The sequence below is a fragment of the Natator depressus genome, chromosome 1, assembly GCF_965152275.1.
Source record: "Natator depressus isolate rNatDep1 chromosome 1, rNatDep2.hap1, whole genome shotgun sequence".
In the NCBI taxonomy this organism is placed as follows: domain Eukaryota; kingdom Metazoa; phylum Chordata; order Testudines; family Cheloniidae; genus Natator; species Natator depressus.
This window is the reverse complement of record NC_134234.1, coordinates 76,157,617-76,181,486: the sequence shown is the minus strand read 5'-3', so window position 1 is coordinate 76,181,486 and position 23,870 is coordinate 76,157,617. Positions and strand designations below refer to the sequence as shown.

The 23,870-nt window shown below is 38.7% G+C and overlaps 1 protein-coding gene across 6 annotated transcripts in view; it reads left to right on the top strand.

The window, feature by feature from the left end:
• DACH1 (dachshund family transcription factor 1) overlaps window positions 1–9,587 on the top strand; it is a 457,159-nt gene extending 447,572 nt beyond the window's left edge. For all 6 annotated transcript variants that reach the window (XM_074961884.1, XM_074961866.1, XM_074961859.1 and 3 more), the window contains one exon: window positions 6,861–9,587. In XM_074961884.1, the coding sequence (XP_074817985.1) occupies window positions 6,861–6,898 (38 nt within the window). In that variant the 3' untranslated portion in view covers window positions 6,899–9,587. The remainder of the gene's footprint in view (window positions 1–6,860) is intronic.
• The last annotated feature ends 14,283 nt before the right edge of the window (window positions 9,588–23,870 follow it).

Sequence of the window (23,870 nt, the reverse complement as noted above, 5' to 3'; positions counted from 1 at the left end):
CTTTTGTGTACTTAAAATGCAAGATCTGTGTCATCTGGATGATCTTTAAATAATAGGAGATATGTGCAGATATTTAATGGAATTGTTAGTTTACTAATCAGACTTTTGACCTTTTGCTTGCTCTCATAATATCCAATGTGATTATGAGGTGATTGAAAAAAATATAAACAATGAAAATATATGGGAAAACTGTTGAAAGGAGAAGATCGTGAAATACTGGAGATTTCACTTTAATATTCAAAGAAACTACAAACACTGAGGCAGCTCATTGGATATTTTTCCATTTTGTATTTTAATCTCTGGCAATTTGGATGCAAAATTTAAACATCTTAAGCATAAAATCTTTAGTTCAAAAAGATAAATATGAAAATCTCACTCCACTGCATATTTACATGAAATGGTAGCACAACGATACCTGTAAGTGAATGTTGAGGGGAAAAATTAAAAATATGTCATTACTCACAGTATGCAAAGGGCTAAATTTGGAAGTAATGTATAGAATTCAGTGGCATTGTACAGAAGACAAATTGGGGTAGCATTTATCTCAGTATGTTTAAGTACATTCATGCTTGCATGAGTTTATTGAACATGCTGGGTGAAAATAATCTATCTCTGCCAGAGGCTGTACTAGCCCATTGCGGGGCCTACGCAGAAATATTTTGGGGTCTCCCCAGACAAAACACATACTAATAATTAATAGGGGACCACCTTGAGCTGCTCCGCGCCCTAAGCAATTGCTCAGTCTACTTATGCCTTTTGCCGGCTCTGATCTCTGCATAAAACCTGGGAAAACATTGATTTTTTTTGGAGGGTTGGAGAATGAAATCCACCAGCCTCAACTCTTGAGCAGGCTACACTCTGGCCCTGCCCCCTTTTCCTCAGTCCCGTTTTCTTGACAGGGCATGGGTACTCATGCTGTGTAATCAGCACATCAATCCTTGACCTGCCTGTCTCGTCACCAACCATTTTGGGTTAGCGTATAGACCACCTTATTGGCATGCAGTAGTGTGACGACCTGCATCTCATCTCCCTCAGTTGACCCCCACCTAATTCCTATAGAGGGGGTTCAGTGTTATTGATGATCTTGTACCAAGGAGGAGTCTTTTTCATTCTAGGCATGTTATTTTTGTAAAGATTAATAATTAGCCACATATGATGAACTGAACTCACTTTAGAAACACCAGGATTATACTCTCTGTGAGATTTTGTGGTCTTTGAATGAACATCACCCTCATCATAAATGGTTTCCCCATGGTTAAACCATCAGACTCCCACTTTGGGGCCTTCTTGCTTTTATGGTAAATACATCTTCTTTTGTCTGCATTTTAAATAAAATATATGAAGAGTAGGCAAAAATAGATTTCACCCTTAATTACCTGCTTCCTTTTAAGTTTTCCAAAGAAGAGTTACAATTTGATCCAGATCCTTTCCATCTGTTGCAATATGTTTGTGTTTCTTTTGACTTACCATTGCCTTCTTGTCAAACATCACATGAATCATTACCATTTGTTTGCCATTCTTTATTATTATTATTATTTCTTCCTCCAAATGATTAAAACATCAGGTTGAATGAAAGGTTAGAAGTACACTGTGGTTCACATTTGCCCCATCTTATTAAAGCAAATAAACCAGACAGTAATATAATTTAAAAGTGCTTGAGCTGTGGGTTGCTGGTGCTTTTATCAGCTCTGGGCTGAAGAGGTTGTGTGCATTCAGGCATGCATGTACAACTGTCCCTTGAAAGGGATAAACCTCATTAGATTACAGGTCCCTGGAAATAACTTCTGAGAAAATAGCTGCTATTTTCAATAAAGCTACTTCCTAACAGGAATTAAAATTTGTTATGTTCTTTAGCTCAAGTGAGCATCTTTTCTCTTATTTAAATAAAAGTAGCACCAGTTTATGTCACAAATATTTTCTTTCTTTTAATATATTGAACTGAAGATGGATCATGATGTTTTGCACTCTAGTACCGCAGTGTATAAAATGTTGGGGACAAAAAAACCATAATGACTCTTAAGTCACAAAATGTGTGTTACATTAACTTATATTGGTGTGATAGTTCATTTGCCTGCATGCCGCCTTATTTGTAGAGAGAGGGAGAAATGTATTGTAATTACATCAGCTGGCTAGAATCAAAATTGACGTTTTTTGAAAGTATTCAGAATGCAGTTGCAATGGGCCTGATCCTGCATCCATTGAACTTCAGTGTAACTGTCCCAGTGACTTCAATGAGAGCCAAGGTTTGGGCCTGTGGTTCTGTGGTAGTATTTGGCTTGCAAAGAGCTTGCGCTTGCTTTCTGAGCTCAGCTCATTTCAACTGCCATTAAAGAAAGTGGCCTTCAAATGGATTTTTTTTTAGCAGTATTAGAAAAATCTATAATTTCAGTTAAAATAGAATCAGGGTGATGTGTTAGTTTATTATTTTTATTATGGTATTCTCTAGAGACCTCAACTAAGGTCTGGGACCTGTTGTGCTAGGCACAGTACAGAGTCAGTAACAGACAGTCCCTGCCCGCAAATTCTTTGCAATCTAAAAAGAAAAGAAAGACTAAACGAAAGCAGAAGTGCAGAGAGATGAAATTACTTGTCCAAAGATGATGAGAGGTAGTGCTGGGAATAGATCCTACGTCTTCTCTGGTCAAACGCTGTAGATATCTTCTGCCTACTCCCATAGCCAGAACAGTCTTCACCCATTTGCAAAGGCTTCATCCTATCACTACGAAAGAGTTTGCTTGGTAGCCCTCTATTGATGGTAATTGGCTGATTGGTAATCCACAGAGTTCAGGTGTGGCACCAGAGCCTTGGATGTGGACTCATGGATTTTCACAAACCACAGCTGTAACCAGGATTGCAGGGTACTTTTATTAGAATAATGATGGTCATTCTTTAATATGCACATTTCTATAATGTGCAGCCATCACTGTAGTGTCAGTAATACACAATAGATTCTGGTCTCAAACAGCCTGGGTGGTTCATCCCAACAGTGGTTCATTCTCTTTTGCACACTACATTCTACTTGACATTGATTTAACTGAAGGATTATTTTATTTATTTTCATTGCAACCTAAAGCTACGCTTGAAATGTTGTATAGATTTTACATTTTTACAGTTGCATATGTTAACAGAAATAATACTGTAATACAGTTGCATTTTATCCAGCAAAATTTTTAGAGCCCCAGAAGCTAAATGTTACACACATTACACAAGTGTGAATGTAAATGTTCCCCAGTTTACTTCTCAAAGGGGATGCATTTCATGCATATGTATTGCTTCAAACTCCCCCCCACTTTCCCCCCTCCCCACCCTTTTCAAGTGTTAGGTCAAAACTGTTTTTTGTCCATGACATTTCTGACCTTGTAACTATTTGGGTGTGTTTATTAAAAAACCTCAAGATGCGTTTTAATTAAAAATATTTTTTTAAAAAAAATTAAATACTCCCTTGCCCAGACTATAACTCCTGTCACATCCCCCACAAACAAAAACAAATATGAGTGTTAAGAGAGTGGGCACTTTCACATTGTGCAAGCTCCTTTTTGTAACTCAAGCTTGCTGAACATTGACATTTACAGGAGACCAATTCAAACATAGTTAAATTCTGCTAATTATAAGTGCTTTTACTCAGCAAGTTATCACAATTTTCCTAATTTGTATTTTATATTTGAACATCAAGAGTGGGAAGTATTACTGTGTATTTATATCATGCATACCTCTAGTGTTGTGCAGTACCTTGTGAAAACAGTATTCATAGTGACAAAAATACACTCCATCTTTAGAGATATGTACATAGAGCAATAAGCAAAATCGGTAGAGTTTATTTCTATATATTTGTCTCTGGGGGGATATAATATATGTGTGTTAATCATATGCACAATATCTTTGTTTGCCTGTATATAAAATCTACATATACTAAAATCAATAAGCTATAATGCACATGCAAGGCACTGTTAAGCTATCAGGTTTTATGGGTTTTGTGGTATGCTCCTCTGAGTTAGGAAACCCTACTAATGATAACACTCCAGTGGGGTCCATACAGGAATTTTGTCAGCACCTTCATAAGGCCAAGATCACTTTGATAACTGCATTGGTAGGCTCCAGTCACTTCAGTTGGAGCTTAGAGAGAGGAGCTTGGAGAAAGGAGAGATGAGACCTGTGCGGGATGTGAGGGGGTAATCTGAGGAAAGGAAAGGGGAGAAGAGGATATAAGTACAGTATTAGATCAGCTATATTAGATCATAATGTGAAGCTATAGCAACTGACAGATCACTCAACATTTGCTCTTGTGGTCTGATGTCACCACGTCCCTGAGGTGGAGAGTGATTTGCCTGTTTGTTCTTTACATGTAGTTTCATGAGGTTATTTGCTAAACACAGCATGTGTACTTGGAGAAGAACATAAAACCTACAAAAACTCCATCTCTTTCTCCTGCTTGTAAGTTTACCATGAGCAGTCTCTTGAGAAGAGTACCTTGGCATAGGTATTATATTTTTCAAAGTGCAGTTCCTAAAGAAAATATTGTTCATTTTTGTATCTTTTATGAATTTGAATTATGAAATAATTAATATGAATTTGAAATAATTATGAATTATGAATCCTTTTATGAATTTTGAAAAAATAAATAAAATATTTTGCAATTTCTGGAAACGGTTAAAATCTTACTAAGTATGATTTCATCTTCAAAGTGCCTAATCTACAGTAACCATGGCAGGTGGCATATATTTTACAGCTGACATATTTAATGGTTGCTATATTTGTCCATCTGCTAGGAGAATTAGTCAAACAAGTTTATGGAGGATATAAGTGTATTATAAGGAACCTAACAATAGGATAAGATCAGATATTTAGTTCACATATATCATTCTAAGGTCATTATCAATATAAAGGTATTTAACGTCACATTTCATGATCCACTGTTAGGCTGGTTGAGGAACACTGAGGTTTATATTTTATCATACATATCCATCAAATCTTAGAAGGTAGCAAGTTTTAGAAACAAATATGTGTTGGACTTTGTAAAGGAGACAGAGTTTTTTTAAGACCTTCTTCAATATTGTCTTTTGTTGACTGTAGATGGAAAATGCAAGGGCTGCTCCTGCTCCCATTTAAAAAATGTCCCATCGACTTCAGTGCCTTAAGCCTTAAGCAATGATTTTTTTAAATGGACAGCTGTTGTCTACATATCCCTTGTTTCATGCCAGCGGTAGAAGAGTTCAGCATCCTACAGACATATTTTAATTGAGAATATTTGAAACTAAACATTTTATTTAAAAAACATGTAGAGACCAAGTATAGTCAAATAAGTCACTGAATTTAGGTTACCTTAATGTTTAGGCTGAGGAGTTATGCTTAGCACTCATTAGCATGCACTCATTCAAGTGATCAAAAATGCTGGTATATACTATAGAGTAATTCTCCTACAGAGGTACTTAGCTTTAGTACTGCTTTAGACATCTTTAGTACTGAGTGCAGCCACCACAGAAGCTTGGCAATGGGGTTAGAAGGGGTGTAATTGAGGACAGAATATGGTCAGTTACATTTGTGTTATAATTTCAGCTGTTCTTCAGGGAAGCTTCTCTTTGTTTCTCTCAGTATTTATAGTAGGATCATTTTACTGATGCAGGTGTTTTATGCAATTGTCTGAGCATTTAATAGACTTCATTGGTTATCAGTAAATCTGTATTGCACTGAATTGTTGACCTTAATTTTTCCTAAGGTGAACCTTACAGACTAATTCAGATTAACCAGGTTGAATTGGAAAAATATGTTGCAAATACTTGTTGGTCTATTGGGGTTGAACCGAAAGGACTTCTGTGCTGCATGTGCCTTCAAATACAGATGTGTAGCGTACTGCTCTGAGGTTCACGGTTAGGTTGGGTGTTTTATAATTATCCATTGTGCATGATTAATGTGCTGCACAATTTGCCTTAATCTCAGTAGTTTAGAGCCAGAGAACGTGCACTTTTTACCACACAGGACATCATAGTAAGAATGATCCCATGAGCTTGTGTATTTCCCCTTTTGAAATATGCATATACATAGAGCTGTATATTTTACATCTTGAACTCATAAAGCAGGAGGTTTTGCTTTATACTTATAAATCAGGTTACAGTACTTTTGGGCAGAAGGCTCTATGCATCCCAGTGCTTCTATTTCTAGTGTTACTGACTCAAATAATTTATTATTTATTACTCATGGTTCCCCACCACTTGAATGTCTGTTTCTCTGTTGGATGGTAAAAGTTGAGAGATATGATTGCATCTTTAACATAGTAATGGTTTAGTTAATCTCACTTATGGGAGAAAAGGCTCACTGATACAGATTAAATACCCTATCCTGGGTTCTATATAAATAGCTACAAATGTGCACAATGGTTACATTACATGGTATATTTAACAACACCGCTAAAGCATAAGTTATAAGCTTATGCCTTTAAGTGATGGGAGTACTCGTGGTTGCATGCAGGAATATTTTTGCTCTGTAACCATGAAGGAAGTAATTGCTGTTCAGTAGTACTCAGTTAAGTTTGCATATCAGTAAAAACACATGCACAGAAGCTCCACCTACTTTCCTAGTCTCCGTGCATTGATATGAATGCAGCATATATAAAAGCTGTACAGGTATTAGAATTAGTTGCAGTGTCCAAAGCTTGCAAACTGTCTGTAATTGTCGATGGAGTTAATTTTGAATTCATATAGGTGATGCTACATCAGTGACAGGTCAACAGATTTCTTGATAACATTGCTCATTTAAAATAGCTTTATAATGCATGAAATTTTATCCATTTTACAAAGTAACTGTTATTTACGTTGATACAGTATGGGAATGAATATTTAAAGAAAATATTTGTTTTCTTATTTTAGATGGAAGACTTTATTTGAAAACTACCGTCATGTACTGAATTTTTCCTGCAGAAACAATTTGTGCTACAGTAAAGAACTTTGCAGAAAGACGTTCACTATTTGGAAGTTCTACAAAAACAAAGTGTTTTCAAGGCAACTTCCTTAACTTTGTGTATCAATGTTCTTCAAAAGTTTAAAGCATTCTGCAAGAGTGTTCTCCATTGGTTATCACCTGTGGCTCAAGCCAGAGACCTAGAGAATGTTTGTAAATGTACAAGTTTCACTCTTCTTACAGTCAAAAACTGCAGCTTTGCTATTGGACCCTTGTATACAAAGTTACAGACCAATCAGAACAAGGCCTAGCATTCCCTTTTTAATGGAATGAAAACTCTGTCCTCCTCTGATGATTCTGTATTTGAGCACATCAAACAATCCTTCCAGCAGTATCCACCTACACTTACAGACTGTTTTGTCATACCTAAACCAGCAAGTCAGCTCAGAAGTAAACTTGTATGGGGGCATAAGAGGATTCCGACAAAAAAAGGAAAAGGAAAAAAAACCTGTTATATTCAATTTTCAAACTCTGTGAACGTGGGTTTTCTTCTGAAGACTTTTTTTCCACATGCTTTCCAGGAGACCAACACATGGATGCTAGACCACATGAAGTAAAATGAAATTTTATCTAAGAGAAAAGAAATGCTGAATGTAAGCAAAACTGTTTCACTGTTCTCTTTTCCTAAAATAAACATAAAAAAAAATAAAACGAGTAATAATTTCTCATTCTAAACTGGCAGGGGTTTATGGGGAAAAAAAGACTTTGATTCTTATTCAAACTGTTGGTCACGTGTACAGTATATAAACACAAACCACACCAGGAAGGTATTATGTATGCAGTAGAATACTAGCGTTTAGGAAAATGAACATTTTAGATAATGTTTTGTCACCCTGTTTGTCAGAAAGACGCCTTTCTAGTTTTAACGCATGCAGGCATGTAAATATTTGTCCTGGAGTCACAGTATTAATGAATGAGATCTTAAGCATCTGGTAATGAATCAGAATTCCGTATCAGCCACTTTTATTTGTATATTGATCCCTGGTTAGTGCCCTGAAACAGCACTTTTAAGAATGGACTGTGGCTGAGCAGCAAGTCAAAACACCAGAAATATTTTTATATGTTAATGTCATATTACGTCAATGTTGCTAAAAAGAAAACCTAACAAACACTTGATGTATCAGTCCAATACCACGTAGAGCTGAGTGATACAGTTGAAGTCTATTGTTCTTCCCTCACCTTATCTTAGGGAAGGGTGGTTATGTGTTATTTTCACTGTCTTTATGAAAGCTACAATGTGTTTTCACCTTTGTGCTGATAACTGGAAGTAAGCTGCAACACACTGCTTATTACATAGTTACATTACGTTCCTTGCTTTGCATAATTTTAAGTTACCCCTTTAAAGACTGATTTTGTGAATCAGCATTGTTACTGTAAGTTTTGTGATTATGCTTTCTTCATCTGTCATATTGTATGCATATAAAATGTTATTTATTACATGGAAACATATCAGAAACTTAAATGTCTAAGATGCCTAACTTAAGAAAATTCTCCTTTACAAAATAGTTCTGATTGGATATTATTTTATCAAAGTGAAAAAAAAAAATCTAAAGATTTGTAAACTCTAGCTCTGTGCTTCGATGGTTTGTAGGTCTTTCCTTGCCATGCTGATACACTCTTATTTAGGCCACCACAATCCTTTTCTAACAATAGAAAAGTTGTATATACAAGTTCACATCATGGTAATTTTTTAAAAGAAATATCGAGCAATATTTTTCATTAAATATTGTTACCAAATACTTTATAGCAACATTGTTTTTTAATCATGATTCTTTCATAGTTGCTTGAACACTTCAGAGATTCTGTACACCACTTTTTTCATACGCAGTCTTTAAAGGGTTAACAGATGTAAATTTTGATGGACTGTGGCAAGCTTTAGAATCATTCATATCTGAAAAAGAATTAAAGCCTACAACTGAAATATGTAGTAGCATCTGCCATTGCTCTGCTCCTTGCATAGAGTCACCTGTAAGTCGGTTTAATAGTTTTACAGTATATACTTTCAAGACCTTTAGGAATGCCTCAGTGTTTGGCTTGGTACATAAATGGAAATGTTAAGGATTAAGGGGGAAACAATTTATAAGATGGATATTAAGAGCTTAATAAAATGGTGTAAATATTACAATTCATGAAATGTTACTGTCAGTTGAACTTTTGCCCCTCTTCAGTTACACAAGTTTTGGGTTGCTGGGTTTTTTCTTTGTTTGTTTTGTTTTTTCTTTGTTTGTTTGTTTGTTTTTGCATAGATTATGATGAAAAAGTGTGCTCATGGTATTGTTTATATGCTTTTGAAATCTTAAAGATATTAATGTCTAGTTGTTCTATATTATAACCACATTTGCGCTCTATGCAAGCCCTTGGAACAGAACATTCTCATCTTCATGTAGGACCTATGAAAATTGTCTATTTTTATCTATATATTTAAAGTTTTCTAAAAATGATAAAAGGTTATTACGAATTTTGTTGTACAAAATCTGTACAAAAATCTGTTTTTACATCATAATGCAAGAATTGGAAATTTTTCTATGGTAGCCTAGTTATTTGAGCCTGGTTTCAATGTGAGAACCACGTTTACTGTTATTGTATTTAATTTTCTTTTTCTTTTCAACAATCTGCTAATAAAACTGTCTGAAATCTCCCTGCGACTTTATTTACAGTTCATCTTTATTAAATTTTGTGAAACGTATAACATCAGAGGAATATTTACTTTCTAATGGGAGGCATCTAAAAACAACATAAGTCAGCTCTTTGTAATGCGAGGAGAACAATGCTGAATGATTTTATTTAACATGCAACTGCTTCTATCTCTAATATGAATTACTGTGGTGAAAAAACATCATAAAAGCACACTCTGTGGTTATTGTTTAACAAGCAGATTTTCCATATTTTGTTTCTTGCTAGCTAAGCAAACTGCCCCCATCTACATGATTTATTTATGTACATTGCTCGGTTTATGAAGCTGTTATTTGTACCTTTTTCCTTTATATTGTGATATTCCCATGATTCTTATTTCACAAAGCTTTGTGCTGAATAATGTAAAGTGGACATATTGATGGAACAAAACATATTATTCCCATAACTACAAGAGTGTGTGGGATTTGTTACTCTAACCAGTTGTTTTTGTCTCAAATCCCCTTCAACTGATACAACATATTTAGAAACTTGAAATCCTAACACTTTGTTTGTTTCACATACAGAAAGTATTTCTAACAGTTAAACAGGTATTTTATTAAAAAAAACCAGCATTCATGTCTTAAGATATGTTTAAGTGTTTCTGAAGGAGTAGAGACCTTGGTGGCATTTTTGAAAGCAGGTCTTTAAAAACAAATCTGGAAATATGATATTTTTGCACTAGAGAACCCCAAAGTTAGATCTTCTTCTTACACGTTAAGGGCCATGTTTCCTTTTTACAGTGATGAGAATATAGGAGCGTTCACCTGCAGTACTGCTTCCTGTCTTCACTGGGGAGCAGGTTTGCTTTGGAAATCAGGAGGAGATTAGCTCAGCTGGACCAGCCTATTTAATTACTCCTAGGTATTCTGAGGGCTGCAACTGTGTGATTTAAGTGCTGCATGGATCCCACAGGATTTTGGCTGCTGGCCAATAGTTCAGACAGGAGTTCTCTCGTCCCCTGCACATGCAGCAACAACATTCTCCTTCCTCTCTGTGCTTTTAAAATGCCCCACGGTCAAAAACCATCTACATACTTATGCAGCCAAGTACATCCTTGGTGCATCACTGGAGCTCTGAGGTCTAGAGCAGTGTAATTATGGAGCTAAGATGAAAAAAACTGTTTAGTCTACTCCATCTCCATGCCAGTACAGGATTATTCTTTACAGTAATTGTCTAGCGTTTTTCCAGTCCAGTTTTAAATATCCCGAGCAAGGAGCTTCCAGCAGTTCCTTCAGAAGCTACTGGCATCTCCATTGGCTTCACGTTGTACTCTCTGCACGATGAGTCATCTCTTTAGTAGTCAGGCAGTGAGACAGCACCCAGCAGCTGGAACCGATCAGTGCTTCGGCTGGACTGGTCCAGTTGAGCAAGACTAGTGGTAGTGGCTATCTTGAGGTCTGGCAGTACAACCACAAAAGGAGATCCTTCTCCACAGTAAAGAGCAATCAAGTGGAAGAAGATGTGGAAGATACCTACAGAGAAGACAGTAGGGAGAAGTGTGGGTCAAAAAGCAAAAATGGAGCTCTGTATCAGGAAGTGGTGGTAGTATTCACATCTTGCCCATCTGTAGTATCAGATTTGGCCATGGCCAGATTGCCAAGGAGTTTCGAGCCAGGACACACAGGCTCCTGAACTGTGTGGAAAATATTCACCTAAAGGTTCACAAACATCGCTGAGGCATCAGCTGACAAACTCAACTACCTATAGAGCTCTGAAGTTGCTTTCTGGCCCGAAATGTAGCTCTCAATTCTGTTGAAGGTGCCGCAAACCTTTGAAAGCTGGCTCACTGCTTATATGATGTTTGTCAGGGTGCTGTCTAATAAACAAAGCCTTAAAGGCAAGATTTTTAGATGTTGCCAGTGAGTTAGGGTGTTTTTGGTTTGGGGTGCCAAATTTTAGACACTTTGAATGCCTTTTTAAAATAATATACTTCAGCTCAATCACAAGGCATGGGCTTAATGCAGCAATTACTGGTTGACATTCCAAGGGCTGTGTAAGGCAGGAGATCAGACTAGATGTTCACAATAATCTATGAATCTGTGAAAAGGAGCCTGATTTTCAGAGATCAGTTGTACACCTCTTTATAAAGTTTAGATCTTTTAAGGTGGATCAAGTTGGACATCCAAAAATTCAGGCACACCCAATCCCTAGACACTTTTGAAAATCTTGCCCTAAATGCTCTGTTTTTGTACATAATCCAAAAGAATTCAAACATAATCTGTGGGTTAATATCATGGCTCCCTATGATCAGGATTTGTACTTCAAGATTATCCATTGTGAAGTGTCAGTTAGATTCCAGGATAATGAGGATAATGCATATTATGACAGGTTGGCGTATTGGTCTATTAATCACAGAACTTGTATCCAAGTATAATTGCTCATGATGTCAGGTAGCAAGAAGCACTTGCTTTACCCACAAGCTTTTGGGAATTACAGTTGTTCTGAGGCTGAAGTCACTCAAATACCTTTGGGGAAATGTATGGTTTTTGCCTCTATGCACCAGGTGTATCAGGAGGCCAGAGGAATGAGCCAAATTAGCAGCAGGGGAGAGAGGGGAATAAACCCAGATGGGAAAGAAGACAGGGGCTCCCATTGAGATCAGAATTTAGCCCTTTTAAATAGCTGATCCAGGATGAAGACATAGGGATTTATGGGAAAGTTTCACATTTGGTTTTTAGATAATTTATAGGGGTACTCAGATGTGTTTTATAACCAGGAATATGAAGTGGGTATGATAAGTCTAATAAAATAGAAAGTACTACTTTGGTTGAAGGCAGCTGGCCTTTTTGAGGCCCTTCCCACAGATGGTTCATTGAACATGGTGTCTGAATAGAATCATAGAATCATAGAATATGAGGGTTGGAAGGGACCTCAGGAGGTCAACTAATCCAACCCCCTGCTCAAAGCAGGACCAATCCCCAACTAAACCATCCCAGCCAGGGCTTTGTCAAGCCTGACCTTAAAAATATCTAAGGAAGGAGATTCCACCACCTCCCTAGGTAACGCATTCCAGTGTTTCACCACCCTTCTAGTGAAAAAGTTTTTCCTAATATCCAACCTAATAGCCCCAGGACAGGTTAAGTTATTGCATACCATGAGTTAGTTGGAAAATGAGTATTGTGCATAATCAGGAATCCACCTGTGTAAGACAACTCCTCTGATAACATAGCAAAACTGTTTCCTCGACCAGGAAACTGGGTCTATGATGGAAAACTGCAACATGTAATCTACCTTAATAATGATACTTTGCAGTTCTATATCATTTTCCCATGAGGGGAATGCAAAGATTTTTAAACATTAATGATTTAGTCTCATTAACACCCCCTGGAAGGGAGGCATTTTTATCTTCATTAAACAACTGGGGAAATTGAGGCAGAGAGCTGTGACACAAACATTTTAAAACTTGGGAGACAACTGCGGTATTAGTGCTGTTTAGCTTTCCCAGCCTACCGCAATCACTGATGTCACTTGAGAAAACTTCGGAACGGATTTCACGTGTTAATCTGATATATTTTAAAGTTTTCCCAAGTCATTGGTTTGCTGCCACTATTTTAAGAAGGGACTCCCAATTTCCTCCCTGTTAGCTTGTGAGAGGCCTAGTGTTCCAGCAGTGCAGCTTCTTGCAGCAACCAATGAGCCAGACTAGCAGCATAGGTGAGAGGGGGATAAACCCAGAGGGGAAAGAAGACAAAGGCTCTCATTCAGATTAGAATTGGCTAGTCTGTTATTTTCCCCCATTTAAATTATTTTCCCAAAACTGTAACCAAAGAAGGAGGGAACAACTTTTGGCAAAGGAAGTGATTGCTTTAATACATCCTGGAAACCATCCAGAGTATTATTTAACACTTATAATGGGGAGTGCCTACAGGCCAAGATGGTCAATGCCCCGTTATGCTAAGCACTATACAAATATATAGCAAATGACAGTCTCTGCCCCAAAGATCTTACAACCCCCCCACCCCAAAACTCCATAATTAGGGCCCTAGTAAATTCATGGTCCATTTTGGTTAATTTCATGGTCATAGGCTTTTAAAAATAGTAAATTTCATGATTTCAGCTATTTAAATCTGAAATTTCACAGTGTTGTAATCATAGGGGTTAGGGCTGGCTCTGAAGGCAGCACAGAAGTAAGGGTGGCAATGCCATACCCTGCCACCCATACTTCTACGCTGCTGCTGGCAGGGTGCTGCCTTCAAAGCTGGGCGCCCAGCCAACAGCCGCCACTATCTGGCCACCCAGTTCTGAAGGCCGTGTGGAAGTAAGGTTGGCAATACCACGATCCTCCCTAAAATAACTGTGTGACCCCCCTGCAATTCCCTTTTGTGTCAGGACCCCCAATTTGAGAAACTGTGATTTCGTCTGTATAGTATAGGGTAAAAGCACACAAAAGACCAGGTTTCACAGGGGGTGGGGGACCAGATTTCACAGTCCGTGACATGTTTTTCATGGTTGTGAACTTGATACGGCCCTATTGATACTGTACGTAAGAGACAAGTGTGCCAGACATCATAGCAAAAATAGGATATAGTATGTTGACATCCATCCATGTAATCTGAAAGAGGGAGTGAGAAAAGATTTTGTAGAAATACCCAGGTGTGTACTTCCACAAAGTATTACTTGGAAATGCTGGACACTTGGTACAACCTGATATATTTCAAAACCAGAATATTTACTTTACCGCTGTCATGTCTAGTGGGGAGAGATTAGCAATCTCAAAGAAGTATAAGACTTTCCAGAAACTGGAAAGTCCTCTCTAGCATATTACTGTTCCAGATTTGAAAGTCTCTCTTAAAGCTGCTGAGCATGTTCATCTATAGTTCAAGTCCATGAAGGAAAGTTTTATCTCAGTGCTCATTCTGAGGAAGAACAGGTGTGACTATTGGACAGTATGCACAATTTCTCCTTATTTGCTCAAGGAGGAAGTTCCCTTGAGCACATTCAGCAGACTGACACTGTGTGATGAGTTAAAGTGTTTACACAACAATCTCAAAGGAAAAAAAAACCAGTATGAAGCCCAATTAAATACTATGTATTCATTTACATTTTTTTTTCATTCTGTTCCTTTTCCCCCTTCAAATAAGGTGTTTGAAATCTTTGAATTTATCTGTTGGCTAATAATAATTCATATTTCTAAATTCCTAATAATAGAAACCAAGTTTTTAGGAGTTTAATTTGTTAATCATCCTATTTGGGACCATGCCTTTAACTAGTTGTTAAATGTACCAACAAATGCTCCTTTCATCATTATGATTAAAATATGTAAGCTTCCCTGCAAAAAGTGTTTATTGATAATGTAATTTACCCTGGTAACTTAATTAAGGGAGTTAAGGAATCAGACATGGGTACTGGGGAGTGGTCAAAGGAATAGATTTATGAGAATAACTTCTAACATTTTAAAATGTCTTATAGCATTGTCTGGAGAAGAATGGGGCAACTCTTTGTTCAGTGAGCACTGCCTATGTTAACCGGTGCTGTCTCATTGTTTACTTACATTCCCCACTCTGTCTATATCCATCTGCCTCTAGTTTTATGCTTAGACTATAAGATCTTTGGGGCAGGCACTGTCTTTTTGTTCTGTGTCTGCAGAACACCTAGCTCATTGGGGTCCTGGACCATGACAAGGGCACCTACGTGTTTAGATAATACAAATAAATAATAATAATCAAGGGACTGATGCAAACTAATGAGGCAATAATGGCCTAAGAGTCATGGCCAGGGTTTGACTTTGAATTACACCTGTGGTTTGGAATGATTAATTACTGCTAGTCATTTTGGAAAGGTAATTTGAGCTACTGTTAGCTGCTTTGAAGGACATATAGCCCCCTGAGCTCTGAGAATCTTTTGCAATGAAACCAGAATTCAGCCAAATCTCACCTTTACTTGGCTTCATTACAAATCTGAAGCTCGGCACAAGTTTACAGAAAAGTGTGTGGAAGTTCATGAAATTTAAACCTGGCCACATTTCAAGCTAAGTCTAGGCTCCGTTTTGGTTTTCACCCTGGCAAAAAATGATAGTTTTGGCTGAGTTCTGGGTGGACATTTTAAGGTTCAAAAAGTGAAACTCACTCTGGAAATCTGAATCCACATATGCGGAAACTGGGAGAAGGATTTAAACAGAAGCGTACGAAGTAGAATGGCTGTAACATAGCCATATTTTATACCAGAAAGACGGAAGGGCATCTCAGTAACAATGAAATAAGGATTAGTTTTCTGTTTAAGTTCTCTACCACCTTATTTCCCCTTTTACAGGAGAGCATATGCTGGTTTTCATCCTGAGAAATGTGCATGACAGCTATGGATGTGAGTGAATCCTTCTAGTATTCTTCTATTCTGGGCAGCTCAGCAGCACCATATCCTGTTGTACTTCTTTCATCCTCCTACTTGTTTTATTTTTGTCTTTAAGTTGTAATAGTTTATTTATTTACCAAAATGGCATGAGTGATTGTGTAATACTCTGTATGCTGGACACTGAAGCATTGCAAAGCACTTGTTTGGAGATCTTCAACAAATATTAAACTAAGCACAGAGAGAGAGAGAGAGAAATCAAAACAATAAGCTGACCAGCTTAGACTCTAGTTCTCTTCTCCACCAACACCTTTATGAGAGATACTAAAACACATCTGCAGACACAGTGGGATTTCACAGGGTGCAGAGGTCATACTGAAGCAATGTATCAACATAAGACTGTTGCCAGGTAGTTCCAGGAAACCGAACCCAGCAAACATCTGGTTTGCTAAGACTATAATAAAGACTATTAAGACACTTTACTGCCCTATATATATATATACTTTGCCCAGTGTTCAATCAGCTAAAGGGTTAATTATCTCTTAGCCTATTGTATATGGGTTATTCTATTCCTATTATTTATTTAGCACCAAAATTGTGGTCCTTGCCCTGAAGAGCCCACAATTTACAGCATAGTACAGAATATAGTACTAATCCATCTTTGTAAAATCCACAGAAGAAAATTGCTGCATGAGCACTAAGAATTATTATTCTTAATTTTCAAATGCCGCCCATTTTTGCTTTATCTCTGTTTTTAAACTGGAGGTCAGAATGTGTTTTATGAAGTGAAATGTGTTTCCCCACACACACTTTAAAAATGGCTGAAAGGATTTGGCTTAAATTTATGTTTTGAATATGTGAAAATAGGACAGAGTGATGGAAACTGTTTTTCAGCCTTAACTATAACAGAATATGCTACAATTGTCTGGGTATGTAGAAAGAAGGACAGGAGACATTTGATATGGGTTTAATCAGGCCGCAACTTTATTATTAGATGTCTGGGACTACCCGGCAGATAACAGTGTACAGTTCAGGTAACCCCATGTTTATTCTATAGTTATCCCAGGTGCGGCTTTTACCAGCTCCCCCTCTTTTTCCATCCATGTCCCTCCGGCAAATTCATTTCTGGGACCTTACCATACCCGGGGTGAGGGGCTTCCACTAGCTCCCCCTCTTTTTCCCTCCGTGTCTCTCCAGCAAATCCATTGCTGGGACCTTACCATCCACCCCCCACCTCATAGGAGGGTTAAGATGGGCGATAAGAATGTGGGGTTGGCTCCTGCTGTACCAGTCATAGGTGTCCCCAACTGCCCCCCATTCGTTCCTTTAATGAACACCTCTTCTTATGTCCTTCTCCAGGCCATTTCTCCGGTCACTGTATACCTTTCCTATGACCTGCACTGGACATCAGCCACAAGGAGTCACCGGCAATTAGCTTGTCTGCCTCCTCCCCATACCCAGGCAGGTTCCCAGACATCTCCTAATGCCATCTTTTATATCAGTTAAAAACATGACAGCACCTAAATCAGACAGGTGAACCCCATGCTCCCGAAACAACTCTGCTGCTCCATATACTATGCCAGAATGTAAAATTACTGTCCCTCCTATGCTCCCAAGGAATTTGGCCACCTCCCTGTTCACATACCTCCTTAACTTTTCCACCCTGAGGAGGCTCACGGCACCCCACCAGATCCTGCGCTGAAGCATGTCTGACCAAATCATGTCACTAAACTGGGAGGAATGGTAGATATGCTGGAGGGTAGGGATAGGATACAGACAAATTAGAGGATTGGGCCTAGACAAATTAGAGGATTGGGCCAAAAGAAATCTGGTGAGGTTCAACAAGGACAAGTGCAGAGTCCTGCACTTAGGATGGAAGAATCCCATGCACTGCTACAGACTAGGGACTGAGCAGCTAGGCAGCAGTTCTGCAGAAAAGGATCTAGGGGTTATAGTGGACAAGAAGCTGGATATGAATCGATAGTGTGCCCTTGTTGCCAAGAAGTCTAACAGCATTTTGGGCTGTATAAGTAGAAGCATTTCCAGCAGATCGAGGGATGTGATCATTCCCCTCTATTCAGCATTGGTGAGGCCTCATCTGGAGTACTGTGTCCAGTTTTGGGCCCCACACTACAAGCAGGATGTGGAAAAAATGGAAAGAGTCCAGCAGAGGGCAACAAAAATGATTACGGGGCTGAAGCACATGATGTATGAGGAGAGGCTGAGGGAACTGGGATTATTTAATCTGCAGAAGAGATGAATGAGGGGGGATTTGATAGCTGCTTTCAACTACCTGAAAGGGGGTTCCAAAGAGGATGAATCTAGACTGTTCTCAGTGGTACCAGATGACAGAACGAGGAGTAATGGTCTCAAGTTGAAGTGGAGGAGGTTTAGGTTGGATATTAAGAAAAACTTTTTCACTCGGAGGGTGGTGAAGCACTGGAATGTGTTACCTAGGGAGGTGGTGGAATCTCCTTCCTTAGAGGTTTTTAGAGTCAGGCTTGACAATGCCATGTCTGGGATGATTTAGTTGGGGATTGGTCCTGCTTTGAGCAGGGGGTTGGACTAGATGACCTCCTGAGGTCCCTTCCAACCCTGATATTCTATGATTCTAGTTCTGAGCATTAGTTCCACCCCTTTAAACATTCCCAAATCATTTTCCCCAAGATGCACCACAATTATATATGGGGGCTGATGATGGGCCTGCACAGCATATAGCATCAATATTAGTTGATCCTATACCATGCCCCTCCTTGCATGTCAGCTGAGTATTGCCTTATCACCAAAGCCCCTCTATGAACCCTTGGGCAAACTGGACACATGCCTATGGGCCCAAAAGATAGTACGATGCCCACAGATCTACAGTCTGTGTAAAAAGGAAGGCTCCCGGCACCGTGATGCTTTTCAAAACCTGCATTCCCAGTGGATGAGTCAGCGACCACTCTGCCCATTTTGCAGCAGTTTTCATCTCTCCCCACCCCACAGCCATAAATCACTGTTCCCTTCACTGGGCCAGACCAGCCAAAAAAAAAAAACCTCCTGCTTAAAGCTTCAGAGTGGTCATTAGTGCCTTATTAAAATAATTATTTTCTCTATAGCATTGGTAAATGTAATTTCATTCACGTGATAAGATTTACCAACCTGTTCAGCAGATGACTATAACTTTCAAAACCAGGTGTCAAGGTTCCTTCCCCACTCTGAACTTTAGGGTACAGATGTGGGGACCTACATGAAAACCTCCTAAGCTTACTTTTACCATCTTAGGTTAAAACTTCCCCAAGGTACAAACTATTTTACCCTTTGCCCTTGGATTTCCACTGCCACCACCAAACATTTATCTGGGTTTATTTTTATTAGGAAAGTGTCATTTGGAAATGTATTTCCCCCCAAAATCCTCCCAACCCTTGCACCCCACTTCCTGGGGAAGGTTTGGTAAAAATCCTCACCAATTTGCATAGGTGACCACAGACCCAAACCCTTGGATTTTAAGAACAATGAAAAAGCATTCAGTTTTCTTACAAGAAGTAAAAAAGAATCACCTCTGTAAAATCAGGATGGTAAATACCTTACAGGGTAATTAGATTCAAAACATAGAGAATCCCTCTAGGCAAAACCTTAAATTACAAAAAAGACACACAGACAGGAATATTCATTCTATTCAGCACAGCTATTTTCTCAGCCATTTAAAGAAATCATAATCTAACACATACCTAGCTAGATTACTTACTAAGTTCTAAGACTCCATTCCTGTTCTGTCCCCGGCAAAAGCATCACACAGACAGACACAGACCCTTTGTTTTTCTCCCTCCTCCCAGCTTTTGAAAGTATCTTGTCTCCTCATTGGTCATTTTGGTCAGGTGCCAGTGAGGTTACCTTTAGCCTCTTAACCATTTACAGGTGAAAGGATTTTTCGTCTGGCCAGGAGGGATTTTAAAGGTGATTACTCTTCCCTTTATATTTATGACACCAGGTGACTCAAGTTAGGCTCCTAAGTCTTTATTCAGACTCCAAAAAAATAGGTGACAATATTTTCAGAAGTTCTGAGCACTTAAACACAACCTTTGGGGTATGCTAAAGATTGAGTACAAATCAGATCATTTATTTTGGTGTCTGAAAGGATTTAGGAGCCTAGTTTTAGGCCCCTACTTCTGAAAGGCTTGTCCTGTAATTTCATAAATCAATTTCACTAATTCAAAAAGAAATGGCTCAGGGTAGTTTTACCCAGCAAAAGATCGCATGGGAAAAATCTCACTATAGGGGATAAATTAATCTATGTCACCACAGTGTGCCTCATTTACCAATGCCAAATGCCAACAATATGACAGCCATGAATGATGCACAATAGAAATGAAAAATAAAGTGGAGAAAATTGCAGGGAAAAGATTTCTTGAAACATGGGTTTGCAATGGACATGGACTGTTATAGGCTTTTTAAGGTTATTTTTGATATTTGATAATAAATTCACCCTTAGACTAAGACGCATCTATTCAGTGGATTTCACATCAAGAATTATATAAATATAATTCCCTGATTTTTATCATTAATTTTTTATTATTTATGGTATGGAAGCATTGTTCTAAATGTCCTAATCAAGACTCAGACCCCTTTGTGCTAATCAGTGTAGAAATGGGTAAGAAGGCACATACCGGCCCTAAAGAGATTACAATCTAAAAGACAAAAAATAAGTCAACTGTGGGGATGCTGGCAGAGTGAAGGCAGTGTTCAATAAAGCTGTCATAAAAATAAAGGGAAGGGTAAACCCCTTTGAAATACCTCCTGGCCAGGGGAAAGCTCCTCTCACCTGTAAAGGGTTAAGAAGCTAAAGGTAACCTCGCTGGCACCTGACCAAAATGACCAATGAGGAGACAAGATACTTTCAAAAGCTGGGAGGAGGGAGAGAAACAAAGGGTCTGTGTGTCTGTCTATATTCTGTCTTTGCCGGGGATAGACCAGGAATGGAGTCTTAGAACTTTTAGTAAGTAATCTAGCTAGGTATGTGTTAGATTATGATTTCTTTAAATGGCTGAGAAAAGAATTGTGCTGAATAGAATAACTATTTCTGTCTGTGTATCCTTTTGTAACTTAAGGTTTTGCCTAGAGGGGTTCTCTATGTTTTGAATCTAATTACCCTGTAAGGTATCTACCATCCTGATTTTACAGGGGGGATTTCTTTATTTCTAATTACTTCTATTTTTATTAAAAGTCTTCGTGTAAGAAAACTTTTTACTTTAAGAAAACTTAAACTTTGTGTAAGAATGCTTTTTCATTTTTCTCATATCCAAGGTTTGGGTCTGTGGTCACCTATGCAAATTGGTGAGGCTTTTTATCCAACATTTCCCAGGAAAGGGGGGGTGCAAGTGTTGGGAGGATTGTTCATTGTTCTTAGGATCCAAGGGTCTGGGTCTGTAGTCACCTAGGCAAATTGGTGAGGCTTTTTACCAAACCTTGTCCAAAAATCTCAACTGGATCTCAAAATGATTTCAGGTTAATCCCACCACTCTGCCACCATGTCAAGGTTCCTCCCCCACTCTGAACTCTAGGGTACAGATGTGGGGACCTGCATGAAAAACCTCCTAAGCTTATCTTTACCAGCTTAGGTCAAAACTTCCCCAAGGTACAAAATATTCCACCCTTTGTCCTTGGATTGGCTGCTACCACCACCAAACAAATACTGGTTACTGGGGAAGAGCTGTTTGGACACGTCTTTCCCCCCAAAATACTTCCCAAAACCTTGCACCTCACTTTCTGGACAAGGTTTGGTAAAAAGCCTTGGTTTTACCCTTCCCTTTATTTTTATGACAAAAGCCAACATTGAATGGATTAAGAACTGGCTGACAGATCTCAAAAAGTAGCTATCAGTGTGGACTCATCATCAAATCAGTCACTTAATGAGGTTCTGAAGGGGTCAGTACTAGTCCTGATGCTATTCAATGTTTTTATGGATGCTCTGGAAGCAAATATAAAATCATCACTGATAAAATTTTGGAGATGATGCAAAAGTTGACAGTATAATAAATAATGACAGGGCAAACTGGATTGCCTAGTAAATTGGGTCCAGCAAAGAACATGTGTTTTAATACAGCCAAATACAAAGTTTACATATAGAAACAAGTCTGCCGGCCATATCTACAGCAGGGAGTACTGTATCCTAGAAAGCAGTGACTCTGAAAAGAATGTAAGGGTCATAGAGGACAAACAGCTCAACCCGAGAACCCAGTGTGATCCTGTGGCAAAAAAGACTAGTGCAATCGATGGGTATATAAAGAGAGAAATAGTTAGGAGGAGGGAGAGATAGCTCACTGGGTTGAGCTTTGGCCTCCTAAACCCAGGGTTGTGAGTTCAATCCTTGAGGGTGCTATTTAGGGATATGGGTCAAAAATTGGGGATTGGTCCTGTTTTGAGCAGGGGGTTGGACTAGATGACCTCCTGAGTTTCCTTCCAACCCTGATATTTTATGAGGTGATTTTACTTCTGTACATGGTATTGCTAATACTAGAATACTGGTGTCAACATTTTTAAAAGGATGCTGAAAAAGTGGAGAAGGTGCAGAAACAGGCCTCAAAAATGATTTGAAGGCTGGAGAAAATACCTGACAGTGAATAATTTAAAGAGCTCTTTTTGTTTAGCTTATGATAAAGAAGATTGAGAGGTGACTTGACTACTGTGTATAAGTAACTTCATAGCGAGAAAATACTGGGTACTAAAAGGCTCTTTAATCTAGCATAGCAAGAACCAATGACTGAAAGTTAAAGCTTGACAAATTCAAATTAGAAGTAAGGCACATTTTTTAACCATTGGAACTACCAAGGGACGCTACCAATCGAAGTAGTGGATTTCCCATCTCTGGATGTCTTCAGATCAAGACTGGATGCCTTTCTGGAAGGTATGCTTTAGTGAAACGCAGGTTATGCTTTTGACAAACACAAGTTATTGGGCTCAATACATGGGTAAATGGGTGAAATGTAGTGGCCTGCGATATACAGGAGGTTAGACTAGACAATCTACAGCAGCTCAGCAGAACAAAGCTAAATGATTAAGGGCCATGAAGATAAAGAAGAAGCATATGCTGGGATCCCCCCAAGACCCTCTTCTACTCAGTTCCCAAAAAAGCAGTTCAACTCTGAAATTTGGCACTCAGGTACCTTTATTTGGCATAAAGCAACAGTACTCTCCAGCTGGCCAGGCTGAAATGCAGCGGGTGGATGATGGGTACATCACAAATCCAAAGTTACACAGCAAAACTTTTCCTTATATACATCTTTCTAACACCTGCATTCCTGGCTACACATTGCATTATGTGCTTCATGATTGACTTAGTTACTTGTCAGGAACCAATCTCTGTGTAACCTGCTCTGTCCATGTGCTGTTCCAGTACAAGCTGATCTCTACATTCCAGGTTGACTTGTCCATTGTCCCTAGTACCAGGGTGTTCCCTGTTTAACTGAGTTAGACTGACTCCAACCTAATGCTTGTTACGCCCTTATTTATGACTTAATCTTCCATTCATCTTCCCAATCATGCCCAGTGAGAAATGAAGCCTTACCTACATCAAGTTACTCATGTCAAGTTAGTCTTACAGCATGCTCAGAGCAAAGTGTGTTTTGACAGGTCTTGAGGAGGCTAGGTTGCCGTAATCAAGGTGTGAGAAAAGGAGTTTTCAGTAATCAAGATGAGATGATGGTGGTGTGGACAACAGGGAAAGACCAGATGCTAGAGATGTTATCTAGGAAAATGTGGCAATAGTCAGACATGGCCTGGCTGTGTGGATCTAGAGAGAAGGTAGAGTCAAAGATGATACTCAGATTACAAGCCTAAATAATTTCTAATTGTCTCCCCCAGCAAATTTAGATTGAACAAACGACATTGGCAAGACCATGGGAAAAACAGATGTTCTAAATTCCAGTCACAATGAACTAATGACCATTTGACTGCTGTTCGCTGTTCCCCAATGAAGCTGGCAT